Source organism: Monodelphis domestica, chromosome 1 (assembly GCF_027887165.1).
Source record: "Monodelphis domestica isolate mMonDom1 chromosome 1, mMonDom1.pri, whole genome shotgun sequence".
NCBI classification, from domain to species: Eukaryota; Metazoa; Chordata; class Mammalia; order Didelphimorphia; family Didelphidae; genus Monodelphis; species Monodelphis domestica.
Genome location: NC_077227.1, coordinates 708,118,413 through 708,142,286, shown reverse-complemented (window position 1 = coordinate 708,142,286; position 23,874 = coordinate 708,118,413). Strand labels below are relative to the sequence as shown.

Sequence of the window (23,874 nt, the reverse complement as noted above, 5' to 3'; positions counted from 1 at the left end):
TCCTATTTTTTTAAAGCCTGAATAGGGAGCTCCTGTGGATGAGTTAAAGGCTATTGCATTAGCAGGGCCTCTTCAGACCTGCACCTGTATCGGGGTGTTCCCAGTTTCCCATTTCCCCAGGACTATTTTGATCTTGCTCAAGGGGGCCTTTCCTCCTAGCACAAAAGTTGGCAAGAAATATCAGACTATTTACTCCATCTGCCACATAATTGAGGAAACTTCCAGTGGTCTCTGCCTAGCTTTCAAAAGCACATCACAGCTAAGCCCCTCTCCCTTTCCTCAATCCCCCCTTTTAGTTTCCTCTGTCTTGATTGAGTACCATGAGCGGATATACTAAGCACCCAGCCATGTCTACATTGCCCCCAAAATATACATCCACCCTCTCAAAACTAACCACAAAAGCCATGTTTTCATTAAAAACTATTAACAATGTCAGAAAAGAGAATCAGTCTACTTTATCCTTGGTTTCTCCTTTCTTCGACTCTCACATCCAGTCTTATCAGTTTTTCAAGGACAATTGACTGTAGAGGTGGAAGGGACTGGATGACATGACTCGCTTGTGGTCATATGTGCCAGCAAATAGAGCAGAGGATTTGAACCCAGGTCCTCTGGCTCCAGATTCTTTACTCTTCCTTCTATACCATGCTGCACCTATTATACTTCTCAAATTATTTCTTTACATTCTCATAGCTATTACTCTCAATAATAATAACAACGATGGCTCACATTTGTATGACATTTACTACATGCTAAGCACTTGATGGGTGTAGTTATCTCTATTTTACAAATGAGGAAATCTGGGGCAGGCATGCCTCATAAGCCCAAAAAAATCAAGTTTCCCTTCCTCCAGACCTGGGGCTTTGCACACTGTGGTGCCTCCTGGCTACCCCTTTGTCTCTGAAGGTACAGTGGGTGGCACATCAAGAGAGCCACATGGGCCTGTAACTAAAACAAGCAGTCTGGGAAAGGTTATCGATCCTGGAGATGGAAGAGATCGACGGGAAGGCTGTCCTCCTTCCTCCAGCCTCCTCCTTCTCCAGGCCATCTTTCCCTTATATATGACACCTGCTCAGAAACTTGGCTTGGTTTCTGGGTGTCTTCACAGAAGTACAGATTCCTTGGCTTGGCATTTAAGGCTCTCAGCTCTGCCTGTAGCCTGCCTCCTGTAACTTTTCCTTCACTACTTCTCTAAACAGACTTCCCCAGACACTCATCTATCATTTTCTGTCCCTTCCCTCTTAGCATGTCATTGGCACACCTTTGTTCAGTTCCTTTATTAAGCATTACCCCACCTTACCTTTCTGCTTATCAACTTCTTATCCCTTTTTCAATGCCTCGCTTAAGTCTTCCCCTCAGGGAAGCCGTTTCTACTTGTATCATATTTCATCAGGCCTTTCCTCCTCTGAACTGTAGGAGTGCTTGTCTACATCATGCATTTGGCATGTATTGTATTTTTTGTCCTACAAAGACTTATCTTTTATCTAGTTGTACTCTTAAAGTCTAGCACAGCACTCTGGGTATTATAGGCTCTCAATAAATGATTATACTGTTGCCCTCGCAGGCAGACTCCCTCCATTTGTGCTGTAAGGAAGAGGACTGAAGAGCCAGCCCTTTCCTGTTTAATAGTCTCTCTGGCTTTTTTGCCCTGATGTAGCCTAACCTAGTCCAGCTCACTGGGATATGCTTTTTTTACCTTCTAGTTATGGTGGTCGAGACTGGAGCCTGTGGTTCAGTGCCAGTGGAAAAGACACTTCCAGACTGCATTGCCCCAGGAATTAACAAACATAGCCACATGCCGGGAGTTTGCCAGGACGTAAGTAGGAACAGCTGGAAAAAGAAGGGCAGGAGGAAGGGACTCTTAGGGAAGTAGACCATTAGCTGATGGGCCAAGTGAGCATCATATGCAGTCATCGAGGGGAAAAAAATAAGACTTGTGGCAAAGTGAAAACCAGCTTTGACGGTTTTTCAGCAGTGACAGAATAGATCAATGTCTGCTTTATAATTCACTGGCTCTTTGTGAGATCTTCCACAATGTGCTGGGCTTGTGCTTCTCCCAACTCTTTCTTTTTTTCTAATCTACCTGGACTTCTAGACCCAATTAGGTTCACTTGATGATACCCCGAGTTTTAGAGTATGAAAAAAATCAAGGCATTTTCCTATATCTTAACCCCATAGGAGCACCTTTTAAATCACTGCTGTTGACCAGTCAAGGCAGTTCATAGGCATAACTAGTAACCTCAGAAAGGCTGGAGACCCTGGAGGTTAAAAAGGCCACTGGAAAGTCTCCCCAAAACCTTTACCTCCACAGGCACCAATATTGATTTCTTTATAGAACTACCTTCCATTCCCTTCCATATAGTTCATAGAGGACAAGTATCACAGCATCCCATCTAGAAAGCTCGTCTGCAGCTTGTGGTTTACTTTTAAATGTCAAGCTTTATATGTGGTTCAAAGAGCTAAGTATTTTTGCATAAAAAATAGCAGTTCTGCTCAGAAACAGAGAGCATTGTAAGGACACAGTGCGTAAAGTACTGATTGAAATCTCCCTGGTTGAAGTTGGCATAGCAAAGCTAGATAGACAGAGACAGAATATAATGTGATCAGAACTGCAGTGTAAGCAAACTCTTACCATCTCACTGAGAAGAGACTGTAGAGCTTTGTCAGTCTATGCATATTAGGGAATCTGTTGGTCTTTTTGAAGATCATCATTCCTTTTGTGTCCCTTAGTGCTGTGGATCTTTTGAATTTCTGTAGGTACAACCTATGCCACTTGCTAGAGATTGCAGGGGTGGGGGTGGGGTAGTGCAGAGTAGATTACAGTTAGACAAAGAAGTGGGCTCCTTCATGATCAGGAATCAGGACAGGCCCCAGGTGAAATTGTGAATCAGATACGACCATATGAAATAATCTAATCTATCCCCAATTAATTTGCTAGCTGAAAAAATACTGTTATAATTGTTATAAAGTGTTTTTATGTAGTATTTCAATTCTCACAACAACCCTGTGAGACATTTTAGAAAGGAGGCAGCCTCAGCTGTGGCACAGATGTGAAGGGATTTGTCCCAGGTGGTGAAGCAAGGACTCCTGAGTCCAGGTCTCTGGACCCCATATCATAAGCACTAGGAGCCCCCAGATTCTGTGTCCCCATGTCATCTAGCTTGGTGGCAGAGCAGGTATTATTAGATCACCAGTTCTATGACTGATCAACAGACAGGATGGCTCCTGGATCTTCTCTTCTCCCAGGCTCACCTGTCCTCAGGCTGCCCCTCCTTTTTTCAGATAATTCAATAACAGTAGCATGTAAAGATTACTATCTCCCTAGAGCCTTCAAACTCAATGGAGAATTTCTACTATTTGTGACTAAACCACAGGCGTGTGGCCTTGGGGTCAAACCAGAGAGAGGCAGGCTTAATCCATGGACCTCTCCAAGCCTCAGATCATCTCCTCTAGAATGAGAAGATTGATTGGGTGATCCCTAAATTCTGTGATCTATTATGATTTGTAAAAGGGGCCACACAGCCTCAAAGGAATGAAGCTGACACATCATTTCATACATTAGCAGTGGGAAGATCTAGCCTTGCTCTTGTCCAACTATAGAAAGTTTTAGTTCCTGTATGATAGATTTTTGAAAAAGAAGAAACCTTTATTCTTAAAGGAGGAAAAAAGGCTATGTTAGACCTCTCAAAGGTTCATGAAAGCCTTTCTTTACTTGAACTCAGAATGTAAGCCTACACAATCAAGTGGGTGAGAAGATTGTAGGGCTCATGATTCTTAAGGCTTCCATAATAAGTTTCTTTGTAATCTTCCTTAGTTTTGTATCCTCTGAAGCAGTGCTTTCCTCCAACTTTTGCACTCCCTGGATTTCTGCTGCTTCTCTGTATTTCATCATTCATCAACAAGCAGCCCAAGAAATCATGAAAACAACTCTGAAGAATTTGGAATGTGAAAGAGAGGAGGTAAGAAAGGAAATTCTTTTTGTCTCTCCCTTCCCTTTAGCTATCCACTTCTAAACAGAAAGCCTTCAACAGCCCAAGGCTCTAATGATTGCTTCATCATGCTTTAGTCAGGGAGTACCGAGGTCTCACATCATTTCCCTTCTAAGTCACACAGGTTAACTTAGATGTTTCTTAATAGTGCTTTATATTGATCTAGTACTATTACTTCCATTGTTTCATCCACGGACTGAATTTCTCAGTTAAGTCAGTCAATGAAAAAAGTTAAGATGAGGCCTAGAATGATGGTGGAAGAATAAGCATGATATAAAATGAGGAGCTCAGGAGAAACAAAGACCAAAATTTATAAGAGCCATTCTCAGTTCCATTTAGCTGCATAATAGATGACAAAAGACAGAAGAGGAGATTACGGAAAACTTAGGAAGCCTTTCCAAATATTAGTATAGTACCTGAGGTACTATAGTAAGCCATTCTAGAAGGCAGTGTCGGGCATTGCACTACTTCTTTCTTCCACTTCTGTTGGAAGTTGGGGAGAAGATAGGCCATGGCTCTCCAAATGCTTATAGAATTCCTGCCCTCCTTTTAGCAAGTCTTCTAAAAACTTTTGCTTCCACAGGTACCAATATTGATTTCTCTACAGAACTACCTTCCTTTCCCTTCCATATAGTTTATAGGAGACAGGTGTCAACAGCATCCCATCTAGAAAGCTCATCTGTAGCATTGTGATTTACTTTTGAATGTCAGGCTCTGTGTGCTTCACAGAAAGAAATCTTTTTATGTAGAAAATAGCAGTTCTATTCAGAAACAGACAGCAAATGATTAAGACCTAACCTGTAAGAAACTTGCTCTTGATGGAGAATCATCGTCTTGTTTGATTGAAAGTAGGTTTTGTGTACAGTTTCCATCCTGGGACAGTCCCCTAAAGTGGAGTTTGCACAGTATTTGTGTAGAAAGAGTTCGTGTTGTCAGTGACATGTGAGTTTTTAATGCAGTGTATGTAAATGTTTTTGTTTACAGCTGTTGCTCCCTCTTTTCTTCTTTTCCCTTATGAGCCTTCTCTCATCATATCTGGCACCAAATGTAAGTTAACTCTTCTCAGCCTCAACTTGTTCTGAATATGTAGTTCTAGTTCTAGCAGGCAGCCTTATTCCAGTGTGAGTCAGCATAGAAGTCCTACTCCTCATAGGACAAAGGATGACCATCTTCAGGAGTTGGGAAAACTAAGATCTTTTACTTCACTTGAAAAGGTTCCCTGGAATAGTCTTTAAGGATGGCTTAGACCTTATTTCTTGATGTAATGACAGGATTTGAGTTAAAGGGAAGACTGTGCCTTCCATTCTCTGACCTGTGTATGACAGGGCATATTTTTTAGGTCTTTGTTCCCTTACCCAAAGACGATCTGTCTACATAGTCCTCCTGTATGGGATCTAAGCCTTAGGAATCAAGTAGAAATGGGGGAGGGGGGAAATTCAGAATTCTTCCAAGTGGTTTCAATTGTCTTTGACTTGCCTGCCATGGCAACTCTATAGATATATTGCATCCAAATGAGAAATCTCAATATTTAAGAGGAGAACACTATTATATTTTACAATGGCCTAGCACCTGCCTTCTGGGAATTTTTAATCTTTTATATCCTCCTCAGTGAGGCATCAGGGCACAATAGAAATAGCACTCAAAGGATTTGGAATCAGACAACCCAGGTCCAAGTCTCATCACTGTTTTTTAATCAGTGTGACCTAGGGCAAATAACCTAATATTTCTAGTTCTTAGTTTCTTCCTCTGTAAAATGGGATGGTTGGACTTGAAAGCCTCTAAAGGGCCCTTTCTACTCTAAATCTACGCTCCTATTAACGTTCTCAATTCCCCAGTATACACAAAAGGCATTCTTTCATGATACCTAAAATTCATCTTATATTACAAATGAGGAAAATGAAGAAGTGACTGCTAAAGTCAGAGAGAAGTGGGGATAGATTAGGGGACCAAAACTCACAATTACAACCTTTCCCCTGTAGTGTGAGATTTACAGTGTTTACTTTTTGTCAAAAATCAAAACAGGATGGAATGAGTTCCCTGAAACCTTTAAATATTTGTGCAGAGGTCCTTGGATGCTTGGAGAAAAGAAAAATATCCTGGTTGGTTCTCTTTCAATTGACAAAGAAGGGTGAGTGAAAAAGAGAATATATAGCATGACTTAACACGAAGACCCAACTAGTGATGGGATCTTAGACCACCAAATCCCCCTATCTTATAAACCTCTTCTAACAGCTTTCATACCACCCATAACAAGATTTCCTTCTAGAAGTCACTATCTCATCCTGCATTAACTTGCTCATGATCTTAGAGTTAGTTATCAAGTGGTGAGGAATTAACCCCTACTCTTCAGCTTTAAAGAGCCTTTACCTCCTGATGCTTGACAAACTCCCTAAAAGTAACCCATCCTCCAGGGAAAAAATGCATTTCCCATTATTATGCTGTTAGCAAGAGTATTTCAGCCCTTAGACTTAAGCTGAGCCTTTTCTCTCTTGGCATTACAGAAAATGTATCAAATGGAAGGTATCAAGTTCTTTTACATTTGGCCCCAGACCAGTACATCAGGATGTTGCCTTTCACCTTCTACAGGTAACAGTCCAGCTTGGAGCCTGAATGGGGGAGGGTTTAGGTGCTGAGGACCATCCCACCTTTAAAGTGTAAAACTGCCTTGCTGCCATGTGCTATGGAAAGAGAACAAAATTCAAACTCTTACTTGTAAGGAGCTGCACCAGTTATGACTTGCTTACACACTTTGACTTAGGCAGAGAATTTCACACAAGAGCTAGAAAAGCATTTACCTGTCACTTTGTTCTTAATAAGACAAATGACTTCATCCCTGGACTTTACCTTCTCCTGTGGTGGCCTATCATTTACTCCATTATCTCCCATCCTACCTTGTGCTTTTTCCCCTTTAGCCTTGTTGCCTACTTTGATGAAGATCTTTTTAACAGAGAGCAAGCCTTTCTGTATGTTGCTGTTGACATGTACCTGAAGTTAGTCCAGCTTTTTGTAGCAGGAGAAACCAGTGCAATTTCAGCCAAAGCTGGCTTCAGCCAAGAGCACTGCAAACAGGTAAGTGATGGGTGCAGATCACGATTCAGTCTCCCTCCCATGATGCCTTTCCTGTATCCATCCAGGACACTTTCAAAACATCTGCTATCAGATCAAATGTACAAAATGTTAAAATTAGTTTGTATGAACTAGCTAAATCCCTCTTGTCAAAGGAGTGTGATTTAGCAATGACAGATTAGTTGAAAGGAAGGTTAACTCTCAGCTAATTTTTTTAAACCCTTACCTTCTGTTACAGTGTCAATTCTAAGAGAAGGGAAGGGGGCAAGAGCCAGGCAATTGATTTGCCCAGGGTCACACTTTCAGCTAGTTTTAAAATAAGGGACCTGAGACTAAATTAACATGTATACACAAAATACAGTTTGATTCAATTTTTTAAATAAAGCCTAAAGCAAGTTTATACACTTCACTTCTGACATGTCTGTAGGTGGATCCTTTAGAGCTGATAACAAAAGCTCGGCTATTTCTGCTGCGTTGGATACCACGGTGTCCAAAGAGAAGCTTTTCGGGCATAATGGAGGTAATGTCAAGATTTTCACTTGTGGTTTTTATCCAAGTTGTTATTTAAACATAAAGCTATTGAGGTTCAAGTCGTAGTATAGAGTGAGAATTAGCCCCATTCTCAGGCTCCACCTCCAGTAGAACATTAGTTGAAGCAGTTAGCATTCTCTGTTGAATTTGATCCTATGGGGGGTTAGTTGCCAAGCAAGAAAGTAAGATGCCTTGAGCATCTTTGCCCTAAACTGTACTGTTTTTATCCCTTGATACGTATCCAAGGTTAGCAATAATCTGCAGACGCCATTAGACTGGAGACCAAGCTGTTGATAGGCTTGGGTTCTGTTGTTTGGCTTTGATAGATAAAACAAATGTTTAAAGTCTGCTTTCATCAGGAAGCCTGTGCCCTTGGGTTTAGCTGAAAAGGTGCTTTAGGATGGGCTAGCAGCAGCTGCAGCCAGGGAAGTATGTGTGTTTCGTCACAGCTCTTGGCTACCTGTGAAGAGTTTGATGCAGAGATGAAAGCTGCCCTTCTGAGTAACCAGCAGTCCCTTGAAGATGCCGACTTGTACCGTGAACCTCTTCTCTTCTGAATGGTTTGTGCTGTGCGTGCCCTGTCCTAAGGATGACTTTTGTTGGTACACAGTTTGGCTAGAGTTCCTGAGCAGTTTTAAGCTGAGAAACAGAAAGACCACTTTCTCACTGGAGAGAGGCAGTGGAATACCACTGTTCACCAGCCCAGGATACTTTGTAAATAATTTATTACAAGCATAACCACGGAGCTCTTGTTACACTAAAAAGTGGATTACAAATGTCTTCAATTGCTTTGGGGCAGGGGTAATCAATTATTTAAGATCTGAGCATGATTCCAAATCACTCGCTTTTCCAGAAGAAATGAACCTCTTGTCCTGCCAAAGAGCTACAGTACTGACTTGAGGGGCTGTTCTGTGACTGAGAATGTGAGGATACCCTACTTCTACCAATCCACAGGGGGAAGCAGATGTTATACACATCTACCCATACCCTTAGAGTGATTCCATTCCATTTAAACATTGCCCCATGGGACATATGCACAGGCAAAAAAATTAAAGCATGGTTATCTTTGTGTTGGAGCAAGCTGAAACTATTGCCTTTGAGTCCAGTTGAATTGGAGAAACTATTAAAATTGTTAAAAATTCTATTTGATCATTTGATTTGTACAAGGATGAATGACTCTTATCCACACTGAACCTTTCCAGGCTTTCAGGTGGGTTCCTGTTGTGCAACCAGTTCAGGTTTGACAGCCTGACTTTCCATCGTCCCTGAGGGGTTCATTAGACCAGTTGGCTGCTCATTCTGCAGTGGTTTGGCTTTGTCCTGGTTCTGGGTTAGTGGATGCACCATGGACATGTGGACATTTAGGTTGTGAGCCTTCTCAAACCGCCGGCCACACTGGTCACAGGCAAATTCCAGCTCAGTCTCCGCTTTATGTTTGGTCATGTGGTACTTCAGAGATGCTCGCTGCCTGCACTGGAACCCACAGATTTCACATCTGAGAGACAGGGAGAGAGTGAAGGATGGATCTGATGAGGGGTCTGAACTGCCACTTAAAAATTATCCAGACTCGCTAGCTCTTTCAAGGAACATGAACACAGATTTAACCTTAGCTAAAAGCTCTTTTTTTTTTTTAAAGAAAACAAAACTACTGTTAAATTAGCAGCTGCATGTCTGAAGAGATGATATGAGTAAATGCATTTTTCAAATCATCACACGTTTCCCCTGTGGTCTCACTGCAGGAAGGGGAAATAAGATGAGACCCATCCCTTTCTCCCCTTAACTAAAAACTGCAGCATCCTAAAACTAAGTCATTAGGACTGCCCAAACCACACTTACTGGAGGGGCTTTGCTCCTGAGTGACGCATCTGGTGAACTGAAAGATGCTTCCGCTGTTTGAATGTCTGCCCACATTCATCACAGATATAATTCCGTACCTCTGCAATGCCCAAAAAAAGTGAGATTCAAATGCAATTTCCCTTTCACAGTTTCTAAATATAACCAGAGAGAGAAGGCAAACTGTTTCAGTGTCTGTTTTTATCCTAATTTCTACTTCCAAGTAAGATGACTAGTTGAAGAGGAAAAAGAAGTGTTAATGTCTGCTTCAAAAGCAATAGGTAATAGCTACATGATTAGAGTGGGGTTTTCCAGGGTAAACTTAACACTGTTTATAAAGAAGTGATCAAAAAAAAAAGCCAAGTTTAAGTGAAAGGAAATGTTGCCAAATAAAGATTGCCAGCTCCTTTTTGGGGGTGGGGTGTGTGTGTTAATAAAATTATCTGCTAATCACACTTGTTTGAAGAATTGTTTTAAAATGACTTCTCTTTAAGTAAACATTCCTTCTCTAATCATCCTTTATTATAGTTGTTTAGTTAAAGTAAAGGAAAACTGACCAGGAGCCTGTCTGTTGACATCTGTGTCTGTCACCTGAGAACTCTCCTGGCTTTATTCAGAGAGGCTTCTCATCTGGGTGGTGGAGCAACTCTCCAAGGTGACAGTATTAACAGCAAGAGCATGTGTATTCTGCTTCAGGGTTCTCATTTTATGCTCACAATAACCCAACTCTGAGAGGGAGGCGCTATTGTTGTCCTTGTTTTATAGATGAGGAAACTGAGTCAAACAGTTAACAGAGATAGGCTACTAGATCATACAGTTATGCTTTGCATAAATGGAGGGAATATCCACATTGACAAAATAGTGGGGGACCATATGAATTAGGCTAGAAAAGTTTTTTTTTCATATTAAGATAATTGTTATTTTCTGAAGTGATGAGTACTTCCCCCCCCCAAAAAAAATTCCCCCCTCCTCTTTATGTCTCATAATTGTTAAGATCCTGAGCTAACTTAAATGGCCTCTATGGTCCTCTCCAAGTCCATGATTCTGTTAGCCTGGGGAACACACTGCAGTATATACAAATGAACAAAGGAAAAACTTTTCTTTAGCAAGAATAAACAGTGTAGGTAGAGGGTTCATCTTAATCATGAGCCCTATAAATTTTGATTCATAAAAAACCAAGTCCATGATAGGGAAGTAAATTAATCTTATGAACCCATAAACATGTCCAGATTCTATTTAGGAGACCTGTCCTTAGCCCCAGTTGTATAAAAAGAGACAAACCAGTAGGCCATATGAGGACCTAGAGCGGAGGCCAGCCTACCTGTGTGAATGAGCTTGACGTGGCGTTGTAGATAGCGGTCAATCATGAACACTTTATTGCAGCCAGGGTGGGGGCAAGGCCTCTCTCGTACTTCCTCATGATGCTCCTTTATATGTTTCTATGAAAGGGAGAAAGAGATAGATGGATACCTTTGAATTAGCTTTCTTCCCTCATAGGGACTTCAACCATCTTAAGCTCTACAAAAGAACCTCAGGACACTTTTGGCTAATGAGAAAAAGGGGTTCCTAGGCCATATTAATAAGCCTTGCTCAAGAGTCCTCAAAAGAAGAGACAATTTAATACGTCATTTCAGACAGTATGAGCAATGGGATACTGAACAAATTTTGGACCTTGCACTTGGACCACAATTTTATTATTCTCTTCTTGGAAAGTCAGGAACAACAAAGACTTTCTTTGAAAGTGACTAAATTGTTTATACCCTTTGAGGGAAGGCAGCATTGGACATAGAATCAGGAGGGCATAAAATCAAATTTTGGCTTCCACACTTAGTGTTTTTGTGACTAGAGGCAAGTCATTACCCTCTGTGCCTATTTCTTCATTTATAAAATAGAGATAATAATATCTCTTTCACAGAAGTGGTGAAAGAACAAATGAGAGAGAGTGTGTGTGTGTGAGTGTGTGTATGACATGCACCCCTATTTATTGAAAGTAAACCCCTTCTGAAATTGTGACTCAGAGTAATCTCCAATATTCCAAAGTCTTAATGGAATGAGAAATGAAAACATCCCTCTCTTTTTAATGACCCAAACATGGGCATAGGATTATGGAAGAATAGAGACTTAATGGGAGACATATCTCAAATGGCCAAGGAATCAACCAAGAAACATAACCTCAGATGAATTTCTGACCAAAAAATCCTGGAAGTTGTTAGTTGTATCTATCCTATCATTTCTGACACCAGTATCTAAAAAGGAAGCAAAGTGATTGCTATTCCAGCTTTATTCTAAAACATTGGAAAAGCCTAGCTTTGTGGGTGTCATTTAATAAGTGTCTTGAAAGCCTGAAAAAGTATATTTAATGAAGAGCAGATCTTTTCACCAAGGAAGCAGAGTTTTTATTTTAATTATATAATAAGATACAATATTTGAGCCTAAATGTTGAATTTGAGTATTTGTGACATCTGAAAGGGTCCCCTTTCTGAGCTTGTTCTCCTAGAAAAGTAGATAAAAGATTTCTCTCTGGAGATACTGGGCTTCAGCATCTCCCATGTTCTACTACATCTTATCTACCACCTAAAATAAACTTATGAACTATTACAAAAGCTTCTCGGTGTATGGCCTGCTTCTCTCTCCAATCTATCTGTACAGCTACCAAGCTGACATTCCTAAAACAGATCTTGTCACTTTCTTCTTTAAAAACCTTCTAGCTCCTAATACAACTAGGATCAAATGAAAAATCCTTAGCCTGATAGTTCCAGCTCTCCAAGTATGGTTCCCTCTCACCTCCTTTCCAGTCTGGTTTCATACTAGTCTCCTTCACATATTCTCCATTCCAATAAGCCTGACCTGCTAGCCCTTCTCTCCCATCTTCCCACAGAGGGTCCCCCACATCTAGAATGCATATCCACCTTCACCTTCACTTCTCAGAATCCCTAATTCCTTTCAAAAAGGGCTCAGGTGCCACTCCCTAGTTATTAATGGTCTCTCTCTCCCCTCAAACAGTTTTGTATCACTCCATAATTTATATTTATATTCAGGTTGTATGCCCTAGAAGAAGACAGGTTCCTGTACAAGGAAGACTTTCATTCTTTGTATCTCCCAAGATAAAAATTTATGACGATCACAAATTGACTACCACTCTACTTTTAAGTATCTTTGTTAAAGAAAAGAAAAATTATACCTCGCTCCCTTTGCTCTTCGTTCCCTTGTGTACAGAACGCACTTAATAATGTTTTGTAAAATTGTTATAACATTTTTTTTCTTGGTCCTAACCTGATATCATTGATGAGGAAAATCCCACTTTTGCAATTAATAGTATTAGAGGCCCTGAAAGATTAAGCAACTTGTCACAGAAAGCCAGGGTATACCAGAAGTAAGACTAGAACCCAAGTCTTCCTGACCCCAGGATTGGCCCTCTATCAAGTACACCATGCCACCTCTTGATATCATTATCCTAGCACCTCCCCTCAAACTTGGGACCCTAAACCTAAGAACCTGGGGAATAGCTGTGTTTCTAGCTCAGGTCCACCTCCCTTGACCCTATTAACACACCAGCTGCCTCCCTCCAACCACTTGTCCTACTTCTGACCCAACCCTCACAGCCATTATCCCAAGGATGAAGGAGATGCAGTATGACAGTGACTCCTGCAGGTGCAATAGGCACAGCTACCTGGAGACCTAGAGGAGACAGTTCTCCCAAAGCCCTTGGCCCTGTCAGTGGCTTCAGGATCACAAAATGATTCGATTCTTACATAAAGTCAGGCATTATTACCTTCAGCCTTGCCACTGTATCAAAGGACCATGGAGCCTTTTCCATCCAACCTGCACCAGAAACTGCCTGTGTAAGCTGTCTCATCTATTGGAAATGTGAGATTCTGGGGAGCAAGAACTTTTCTTTTTCTATTTCTATCCCCAGCACTTAGCCCAGAGCTCTCTACATAATATAATGAGAGCTTGCTAAATGCTTTTTCAGTCACTTGTGATTATTTGGGCAAGTGACACAGAAAAGCTCTCCTTTAGACTAAATATTCACCACATCTCTTTTATGATAGCAAATAACTGGAAACAAGGAGGTGCTCATTGATTGGACAATGGCCAAGGTTCGGGATGGAATAAGATACTACTGAGGAATAGGAGGGTTTCTCCGAATTCAGAGAAATTAAAGACTGCCTTGTTGTATTCCAGTTTATCATACCATCTCCCTTGCTTTTAATTTAGGGTTTCCTATAAGTTTGTTCAGCACCTCTGTTCATATCCATCCAGATATAATTTGGATAATGACAGATATCCCAACACTCTCCTCATCTCTTCCATTAACACCGAGTTCACTGTGAGAACAGACCCTACTGACTGCCTCTGCCTCCTGTGAAACTGCTTAGTATCAAACTCCAGCCTTACCTTCATCCCATCTGCCCCTCTGTACACAGCTGTGCAGCCCTGGTAAGGACACTTATAAATGGTAGGCAGCTCTTCCCTGTAATTGAAAGGACCACATGAGTCAGAATCCTTCCCTGAAATTGGTGACAACTGCATCAGGGTTCCCTCTCCCCACTCACCTTTCACATTTTATCTTCTTTTTCCAACCAGGTTTGGGTCCTGGTTTCTTTCTAATTTTGGGTTCATCTGACTTCTTGACTTCTTTGCTATCACTTACTTTGCCAGAGACCCTGAATTAAAATAAAATGACACCGATTTTTTAACTAAAGGTAAAATACAGTATGTTATTGCTAAATGAATCTCAGTATCCACAGCTTAGACGTGGTAGGGGCATTAATTGACTCATTCCTTGTGAGAGTTCTTGACTCACTACATGGCTGCTCTCTGTACATCTTGATGCCATATTGGCACTTAGAGACCATTTCATTCTCCTTTGCCCCCTTTCCATCTCTAGCTTTGGGAACAATAATCTAGACGATCATTCCTGGAAAGATCAGGCAATTAATTAATTGTCCTTTGACTGCTCACCTTCCAAGTCCCAGCCACCACTCCTTTATATTTGTTGCCTTCCCTCATCAGAAATATAAGCTCCTTAAGGGTAGGGACTGTATTTTCCTATTTGTATCCCTTGCATTTGGCACACAATCATGTAGTAAATGATTTTTCTTTCATTTATCTGTGGCATAAAAGAAACTTTGGGGACTTTCTTCACAGACCCCCACTGCCCAAACAGAACCCCTGGCTCATTCTCGGCAAACCATTTCAAGAGGCTTTAAGGGGTCATACCAAGGAAAGGGCATAGGCACTTTCTGGGAGAAGAAGACATGCCAAAAATATTTTTCTGTCACTTCCTTCACCATATTCAAATGGGAATACCAAGCCCTAAATTTTCCCACTTGATACCATTCACTACCCCCAAATTTACTTATTGACAAGAATGTAAGGCCCTTACTTCTTTTCTGGATAAGGCTCAAAGGATTCATCGGATGACTGAGTATTTTTCCTCTTGTCATTTTCATCATCACTCAAGAAGTCTCTGAGAAAGAAGAAGGACCTTTTAGCAAAGCAGTGCCTGAGCAATGTAAGGCTTTAGCAGTATTCACAGTTCTTAACTGTAGGCCCTAGCACACGCACATCCCTATCTTTTAACATTTGCCTCCTCTCATCTCTTTGCATCAATATCTTAAAAGTTAAGAATACAAAAATCACCAAATACATTCTCTATCAAATGGAGTGGACAAACTCATTAAGCTAGGTCCCTTATCGAGATGATTTTACAGAACAGGACATTTCAGGATCACGAGACTAGGGCAGGTGGCCCAGGAGCTTGCCTTTTTCTCCTTTCCATGGGCTTCTAGATAACCACTGTCCCTCCCATCTGGGTGAGGCTTTGTTATTTCAACACGTTAAAGCAATACTGAAATTATTCATATGACGAAACTAAACCTCAGGCTTCCCCTCCAAATTATTTGGACCTAGTAAGTCTATTCACCAGCAAACTGTTCAGACTAGGTTCTTGAAGGAAGATCCACTAGAAGACAGCACAATGGAAATGTGTCTCCTACAGCATCTACCCCACTGCCCCCAGTTACACTCAGCTCAAGAGGCCTTTGACTTAACACCTGGCTACAATACTATTTACCTACAGCAGTTTTTATTTCTGTTCCCTTCTACCGCTTATAGGTCAAAATAATATTCCCACCCACCCTCCCAAGGTGCAAAGCTCCTTTCTAGTTCATACGTTACAACATTTGGGAGTGAGTCAAAACTGGTGTCTGAAGGGGAATACTTGAGATGATAACTAATGGTAAACAAATACCAGAAAACAGAGCTGTTTTAACAACTCTTCAATCCTGCCCAAGCCAAAAAAAAAAAAATTAGTCAATTGAAAACAGGGAATTTTTCTTTCAATACCATTGGAACTTAGGGCCAGTACCCATCTCCAGGAGACCCTAAATTAGAAAGATTAGCTCAAATCTGGGCTATAACTATAGCCCAGACCCACCATAAAAACCCTGGTGTGGAGAAAGAATGTAAAACCTGGACAAAGTTTATGACTGAGTAAGTCAAAGGAAAAGAGCTGGCCCTGATGAGTTCTACCAGCCCGTTTCCAGATGTCATCCAGGATCCAGGAAGGCGGCAGAGAGGTTCCTGAGCATAGCTCTGGGCATTAAAAGTCTACGATGACCAAGTTTGGTTTGGGAAGAAGAAATTGTAAGCTATTTAAACCCACTCTTCTCTCACCCCTCAGAAAGGTCACTGAACTCGTCTTTTACCCGATCATCCAAGGCTGAAGATGAAACCTGCTTCACACTCAATTGCCCTGAGAAATAAAGAAAAAGGCTTGTGTTACCAATATAAAGTGGGACTGTCAGATCCAGCTCTGGGAAATTGTGCAGCAGGACTTGGGTCAACACATTTTTTTTAATGTCACTTAAGAGGAAGGCCAGTGTATGAAACCAGCAGTCACCTTTGTGTGCGAAAGAACTACTTGACTACAATAGCTATTTCTGGCCCTGCTGAGGACTGTCTAGCCCCAGTTCACACAGGGCCTAGACTTTTCTATAACTCAAAGCCTGCCTCCATCCTCCGCCCTAGGAGCCTTCTGCCAGACAGAGCTTCCCCTTACACATGGCATCTTGTCCTCTGGGCAGAAGGTCCAAGCTCTACTACTAGCTAAAAAGACACCATTAGGTCTAGCCCCCTGCATAACTGACCTAGGCTTTCATTTCTTCTGGTCGGCTAGAAGGGGAAAAGCCACGAATGATCCATCCCAATGGGGTGGCAATGGAGCGGCGGGGGCCAACGCGCTGCCCCCAGGCACGATGATCCGCTCACCACCACTGCGTTCTCTCTGTACATCCCGTGGACAAGGAGCTAATTCTTCTCTTTCCCCACAATCGACTTGTTCTACAACAGGTCTGTGCTTTCTGTCTAAAGCGTAGGGTGAAAGGAAGGCCTAATCAACTGACCAAAGGAGACCAGGCAGGACAAAGATGCCCTGCTTTGTCCCCAGGAAAGAACAGCAGCTTCAGTGGGAACACAAAGGGTCGGACAGCCACTGCCCAGTTCCCCGGCAGGGGACGGAGAGATCCACAGACCTCTTCATCCACAATTTCAGCCTGGCCACCCATGGAGCTATCACTCAGGACAGCTGGCAGCAGCAGAAAGAGGACATATATACCGGCCACAGGAAGGACCAGAATCAAAGGAGCACCACTAACCGGCCCTGTCCTGAGCAGCCTAGAGTCGCCGGCCTGAGAGGGGGCAGCGGGCAGGAGACGTCTTACCTTGGACCCCACTCAGGGGCTGGCTGGGCTCTGGCGGTGAATCGGGCTCAGGCCCCACCGGGTTGTCATCCAAAGGGGGCTGAGCTTCATTCGTGTTGGGCAGCGACTGGCTTTCTGCGCCAGCTGGCACCGTGGTCCCTTTACTCCTAGGACTCTGCAGAACAGCTGCAGGAGGCTTGGTTCCACTGTTGTTGGAGAGCCGATGGGCCGTCTCCCTGTCCCATTCCCATTTGACAGCCAGGGTGCTATCGAGCAGCAGGGAACTGCAGTTGGAGTCTGTATCCATGACGTAGTCGTGGCCCTGGTCACAGCCCCACACAGCCTGGATGATGCCGCAGTACTCGGAAGAGAGCATGTTCTGGAGGCTCGGCACGGCCCCGCAGCTCGCTGCGTGCCCGTGGGCCCACCCCACCAGTCGGTGCAGGCACTGGGGGCTGGAGGTGATCAGGTCCACTGTGCGAAGCCGACAGAGACAGAAGCCAGAGGCGGTGAGCACCCACTAGCAGGCCCGAGACCCCACCCAGATGCCCAGACCCCAGGGCCGTACTCACCCAGACAGGCCCCTTCCTCTGCCTCAGCCTGTGAGCCCTCCTCCGTGCTGCCCCTGCAATGGAAGCGGCACGCGTTGGCTATCACAAGGGGGGAGACGAGAGGGCACCGGCCAGGGAGCCCAGGCCTCTCGCCCTGTGGGCCGTGGAAGCTGAGCCAGCCCCAGCACTCCTGAGCCGGCCGCAGCCCAGGAAGCTGCAGGGGAGCGCTTGGGTGGCTACAACTGCTGACTGGGGAGCGGGGAGCCCTGTTCCTGCTGCCATCAGCAACTGGCTGCGTGACTTGGGGTGACCTCCACACACCACCTCTCAGCCCACCTTAACTAGGTCTTGGTAAAAAAACAACCTACTTTCCTCGGGGCTTCCGATGGCCTGTGGGGGAGGTATTGACCCTCTGCAGGAAGGACTTGAGAATGCTGTGGCACTTGTAGAACTGGGCATGGCAGTTCTTACAGACAAACTGGGGGAGGGCAGGATCCTGGCGAATGGGGACCCCCAGCAGGCGCTTGAAGTCCATGAAGAAGGCCTGTTCCATCCGTCGCTGCTTCTCACAGCTCTCGCCTGGCCCCCGGCCGAAGATGTGCCGTAGACTCCGCGAGGAAAACTTGCCATGGCAGAGGCGACAATAGCCCATGCTAAGAGGCCGGCCAGTGCCTGTGGAGAGGAACGAGAGGAGGCTGACGGAATACGGATGGGCCAGTCGCACTGGGCTAACAGACGAGGCTGAGCCACGAGCTCAGAGGCTTCCTGGTCTCGTCTGGAGGAGTCTCTGCCCCCCTGCACCCTCCCTGCTGCTGAATCCAAAGGTTCCCATGCTTGAAGGAGAAAAAAGTTGCAATATTTATGCACACAGTTCTGTCAAACTCAAACCATTCCTGCCAAGCATGGAAGCCCTCCCAGCATCTCCACTGACTAATGTGTCTGGGCAGGAGTCAGAGCCCTGTAATTCGGCTCTGAGCCCACATTGCCAGACTTGAAATAGAGACCCCTAGTGCCTGGGGATGAGACCAGTGCTTCCCATAAAGTACTGCAGCCAAAAGGGATCTTGGAGAAGAATTCATCCAACGCCATCATTTTAGGAAAGAGCCCATGGAGGCCCGGGCGGGAGGGACTTGTCCACATTGCCACAGGGATTCATGCAAGACCAATGACACCAAATGCAACATCCTTTCTGCCGTGCCTCAAGCAGTGGGGCTGAGACATAAATCCAAGTCTCGGACCCCTACTCTAATGCTGTTTCTGCCTTCCGGTATATTTCCCGAGTATCCTTTCAAGAACTCCAGGTCCTGTCCCATCTATAATTTCATGTATCCTCCTAGCATCCCTACAAGCACAGGGAATGCTGGCCCAGCTGGACAGCCTCAGGCAGGTACCCTCAATGAGCCTCAAGTTCCCCATCTATCCTACACCACTTCACAGGAGAATATGACTGAAAGCACTTTTAAAAATCATTATCAAATATTAAGCCTGTCATTATAATTTATTCTACAAGTGGGGAAATGGAGACAGAGCACTCCTATACATGGTCAGAAGTGTAATAGAGAGAGGGCGTTTGCAAAAGACTGTGTAATGCAAATGTTAGTGATTGACAGGAGCATGTGACAGAGTCACATGGGAGCCTAAGGGTCAAGATCTGGGTAAAGATTCTAAGGTCCCAACAGTCTTGGCACCTCTCCTGAAGGACCTTGGGTTGGAGGTTTGAAAACAGGTTTCTGGCTTTGGGTGATACCAGCTGAAGAGAGGAATCTTTTGAACTGGCTGCTGGCAGCTAGAACAGAGGACTGCAGACCCACTTCTCCACTGGACCTGCTTTGGACAGTTTTCATCTGAAGATCCTGACCCATTTGATTGGACTTCACTTGTGAGATCTGATTGGGGAAACTTATTGTTTTAGCTTAGATAAGATAGGTTAAGATAGATTTATAGAAATTAGGGTTTATGATTAATTGTAATAATTCTCTTAACCCCTTTTCCTTCCTCCCTTTCCCAAAAAGTAAACCTGATTTTTTATGTTTCCTTCTTGTTCATTCCCCTACCAAATCCCACTATTACAGAAGTCATACTATGATTCTATTGCAAAGGAGGGAACTACCAGGCCTTGCGCTTAATGTAAAATCTTCCAGTATCCATGGACATCAACAGAGTATGCATATAGGATCAAAAAATGTCTGTTTAGATGTCAATCAGCATTTATTAAGCTCTTCCTATGTGCCAGGCTCCACTGTGATACGTGCTACAAATATTAAAACAAAAATGAAGAATCCCTTTCCTTGAGGAAGACAACCTACATTCTCTTCATTCGCCAATAGAAACACCGGAGATCTTGGAACCCAAAGAGTTCTGTTTCCCATAGAGCAGAGCCTGGTCCCTAGCAATGTGGTTTTCAGAAAAAGAGAGGACCCTGGGAATGATTCTGACACAAATTTCCTCTAGGCAATATTTTCAGTCTCAACAGGTCCCTTCTCTTACAAAGGAGGAAAATGAAGCTGTTCTTACTACCTATATAGAGCTGGGACCAGAACCCAAGTACCTGGCTTCTGGCTCCTAAGAATACAACCTGTATTTCTGGAGCGTCTTCCCTGGAAAAGGGCCCCCCACACCCATTGCACAGAGGCACCCCCCCTTCCTCCTGCTGCTGCTTGGGCTGGCCAGGGTGATCAGTCCCGGTGAAGGGGAAGGACCCCACCATCTGGGGAAATGAGGGGAAAGAGGAGGAAGAGGAGCAGAATCTGCTACTACTATTCATTGCTGGAGACCAGAATCTCCTGGACCTGGCCTACAAAGTACTCACAAGGAATTCTCTAAACCTCAAAGAGGAGAGGCCCACGGAAGAACCACGTCCTGTGAAGCTTCACACGGACTCCCACCTCGGGTCCGGTCAGCGTACTCACAGCCTTGTCTTTCCCAAGCCGAGTGAATCTTCCTCTCGTCTGGAGGGTCTAACCCCAGCCTCCCAGAACAGACGAGTCTTTCCCCTTCAGCCCCAGGGCCCACTCCCCAACCCCGCCCAGGCCATGGCTCCACGCGGGGTGTCCTCCCCGGATCACTCCCGTGAGCAGCTCCACCAGCTCCGGAGTGGCCGGCTGCTGGAGAAAGGGACCCCTCTTGAATTTTGGGGAGGAATCAAGAACAGAATCTTGCCCAGGACGCTTTGGCAGCAACTCCAGAACTCGTCCCCCAGGCCCTCCACAAGGCCCGCCCATCCTCGATCTCCAGGGATTGGGGTGCCCATCGGCCCCGAGGAAGTCCCAGCGATGTTTACTTTTAGCGCTCAACATGATTAACATAGATACAGTCCAGTCTCGGGCCTCCAGCCAATCATCGTAAACCCTCCAGGGACTAAAAGAGAGGTCGGAGGCTAGCTAGCAAAGTGAGTCGTCCTTTAGAAAAAGGAAATCTCGAGCCATCGCAGGCACTGAGTGCCGATCTGCCCCCACGCCCCCCCCCCAAAAAAAGGGAAGAGAAAAGGGGCAGGAAGCGGACGGAGCTGTGGGGGGAGAGCAGAGCGGTGATGAAATCCACTCCCCAGCTGGGCCTCCCTCGCTGGGCTCAGCAGCTGCGGCGGCTTCCTAACTTGTGAAACAAACCAACTTGTTCCCAGACTGGCAACCCTGCCGCCGCCGCAGCTCTCCCGTTACACTGTAGCCAGCCTCGGGCACGAAACCCACCAGGAGCCTCCTCTAGGCAGGGGATGTTCGCTCCAGTTTTCAGTGCTACACTTTATCCCCTGGAAGGAAAGCAAACTCCTCCTTCGGGTCCCAGGTGGGCTGTTGGGGTCAAACAGAATGCTTTATTATGGCTGTGGATCAGGGGGTCAGCAGGCTGACCAGCTCAGGGGCTGTGCGACTGATAACTGTTCAGTTCTCCCGTCCTAGACGGGGGAGGGGGGGAGGGGAGAAGGGGCAGAAAGATCCTGTGCCCAGCGCTAGGAAAGAGAAAGTACGGGGATTAAAGGTCCTCCAAGTATGCTAATGAACAACCAGACTTCGGGGACCTGAAAAAAGCAGGCTAAAGACGCATGAGAAAGTGACAAAGGCTACTTTTACAGGACTGCACAAAGAGAGAGACGCTGCAGTCCGGATACCCTTTCATATATACAAAGCCAGTGGCCAATGCCTGAAAGCTTTCGAGGCAGAGAGCAGAGTATCGGAACTGGAGCAAATCTGACAGCTACAGGACAGACTGGCGCCAGATCGAGCTAGAGTCTGGAAAGACCTGTGTGACCTTGACTAAGTCACTTAAATTTCTACGAGCATCATCAGTTCCTCCTCTGTAAGATCAGATCGGACTAAATTATCTCTAGCCTATTCCAGCTCTAAATCATTGGAGTCGATAATTCTCATTAGTAGGGAGGCAACTCTCCAGGGTTGTACCAGGTGGAAGAATAAAGTCAGCAATCCCTCAGTTATCTGTGACTTTATTAGCTGCACTTCGCTGACTCTGGGGCGGTCAGATCTGGGGGGATTTTCACCAAGACGGTAAGGTGAGAGGAACACTGATATGGAAAGACTTTGGAGCTAGCCGAGTGACCTTGGGCAAGTCCCTCTCTGATCCTCATTTTGCTCATCTAATTGAGGGAGTTAGACTAGATGACAACAGCAATAATACGGTGCCCTTTGGGCGTTTGAAAACTCACAAAACGCCCTCCCAGTCCCCATTCTAGGGAGGGAGGTGGACATCTCCCCATTTCACATAAGAGTAACAGGCTTTACCCGAAATAGAAATGTCAAGTCCCTGCTGTCAGGGTAAGCTAAAAGCCCATACACAGAGCCGGAGGCAGCCTGGGCTTCATGCTCCAAGGTAGTGAAAGGATGGCGCGGGGATTCGAACCCATGGCTCTAGTCCCCTGCACGCGGGCTTGCGGCCAGCACCCACCTGCCTCCTCGGGGCCGTCCTCGGCCGCGCTCACGGTCACGGCATCGTCTTCGTCCTCGCCCCAGCTGCCCCCGGGCCGCGGCGGGACCACAGCCACCCCTTCACAGTCCTCCTCTGCTCCGGGGCCACCAACGCCGGCCCGCGGGGCTCGGGCCCTGCTGCCTGGGCCGCTTGTGGCAGCGACCGCGAGCCCGCGCTTCCCGGCCGTGCCGGCCGCTCCCGGGGACAGGAAGCGGCCCAAGCGGTCCCGCTTCATGGCGGCCGCTGCGGCTGCGGCTAGAGGCCGGCCGCGCTCATGGCCCGCCGCCGCCCCCGCCGCCGCCGCCGCCGCCGCGCCCCTCTCCGGGGCCGGGGGAGGAGCCAGACCGGGCCGGCGGGAGAGCGAGGCGGCCGGAAAGGAGGCACGAGAGGCCCCGGCGGCGGCGGCAGCGCTCTCTGCCGGCCCGGGGGGCCCGCAGGCCCAGCGCCGCGCAGGCCGGGCTGCCGCCTTGACCATGGCCACGGTCTCGACTCCGGCCTGCCTAAAGTCACCGGCGAGCGCCGGAGGGAGCGGAACCGAGGCACTGCCGTCCGGGGCGGGCTCTATAGAGCCTCCGGGGACTGCGCGGTGCCGCGGGCAGGCTGGTGGTGGAGGCGGGCATCGCTTTTTAAGCGCCCGTTTTAAGGAGGGGGGGAGTTCGGCCACAAAAGACAGCCCCCTCTCCCGGGGTTTTCCCCAGAAAGCAGCTGTTACATAAAGGGTCGGGGAGCTGGGAGGCCGGAGGCTGGGGGGATGGGGTAACTTCGCCTCTAACCTTAGGGAGCTATGGTTAAAAACTCTGCCTGGAACTCTAGACCCTTCACCAGAAGATCCCAACCTGGTCAAAGTTTAATAATCGGCTCTCCTCTCCGTTCTGAAATTTACACAACACATTTTTATGTTTTATCAAGTCTAGACAATCAACACAATCAAGCCCTTGTAGCATTTACTATTTTTGAAGTGTAAATAAATGTTCACACTAAAAATACACCCAGAGCTGACTCCTGCACCCCTCCCCTCGCCCCACAACCTTTTTTATTAATGTTTTCTGGGCAATTTATAGCCCCACCAAGCTGGGTATGTGAGCTTTCTTCTCTCCACAGGAAGCCCCTTCACTCAGATTATGCCGGATATCTTTTGAAACCTCCCTTTTCCCTTGGTAAAGGCTTTCCTCTCAGACATCTCATTTCACTTCTCTAAGGCACTTATGTTATATATTAGCTCTATGTGTACCTGTATCTCCTCTTTCTAAGCTGTGAGCTCTTTGAAAGCAGGGGCTTGTATCTTAC

General features: G+C 45.6%; 3 protein-coding genes across 3 annotated transcripts in view; 2 read left to right on the top strand and 1 right to left on the bottom strand.

The window, feature by feature from the left end:
* Nucleotides 1-9,871, top strand: part of FANCA (FA complementation group A) — a 94,909-nt gene extending 85,038 nt beyond the window's left edge. Inside the window, exons 36-43 of the mRNA XM_016427916.2 lie at nt 1,701-1,813; nt 3,812-3,956; nt 4,971-5,033; nt 6,009-6,114; nt 6,488-6,572; nt 6,899-7,055; nt 7,480-7,572; nt 8,033-9,871. Coding sequence (XP_016283402.1) covers nt 1,701-1,813; nt 3,812-3,956; nt 4,971-5,033; nt 6,009-6,114; nt 6,488-6,572; nt 6,899-7,055; nt 7,480-7,572; nt 8,033-8,140 — 870 coding nt within the window. The 3' untranslated portion in view covers nt 8,141-9,871. The remainder of the gene's footprint in view (nt 1-1,700; nt 1,814-3,811; nt 3,957-4,970; nt 5,034-6,008; nt 6,115-6,487; nt 6,573-6,898; nt 7,056-7,479; nt 7,573-8,032) is intronic.
* Nucleotides 8,292-22,922, bottom strand: ZNF276 (zinc finger protein 276). Its single transcript, XM_007477335.3, has 11 exons — nt 22,567-22,922; nt 18,042-18,345; nt 17,695-17,747; nt 17,144-17,596; nt 16,098-16,176; nt 14,806-14,889; nt 13,973-14,083; nt 13,815-13,890; nt 10,738-10,855; nt 9,420-9,519; nt 8,292-9,078 (listed from the first exon to the last, which is right to left on the bottom strand). The coding sequence occupies exons 1-11, from the start codon at nt 22,820-22,822 to the stop codon at nt 8,790-8,792; spliced, it is 1,923 nt and encodes a 640-aa protein (XP_007477397.2). The 5' UTR covers nt 22,823-22,922; the 3' UTR covers nt 8,292-8,789.
* On the top strand, nt 22,821-23,303 carry LOC107651275 (homeobox protein Hox-A13-like). The gene has a single exon (XM_016430001.1). The coding sequence runs from the start codon at nt 22,821-22,823 to the stop codon at nt 23,301-23,303; it is 483 nt and encodes a 160-aa protein (XP_016285487.1).
* Nucleotides 23,304-23,874: the final 571 nt, after the last annotated feature.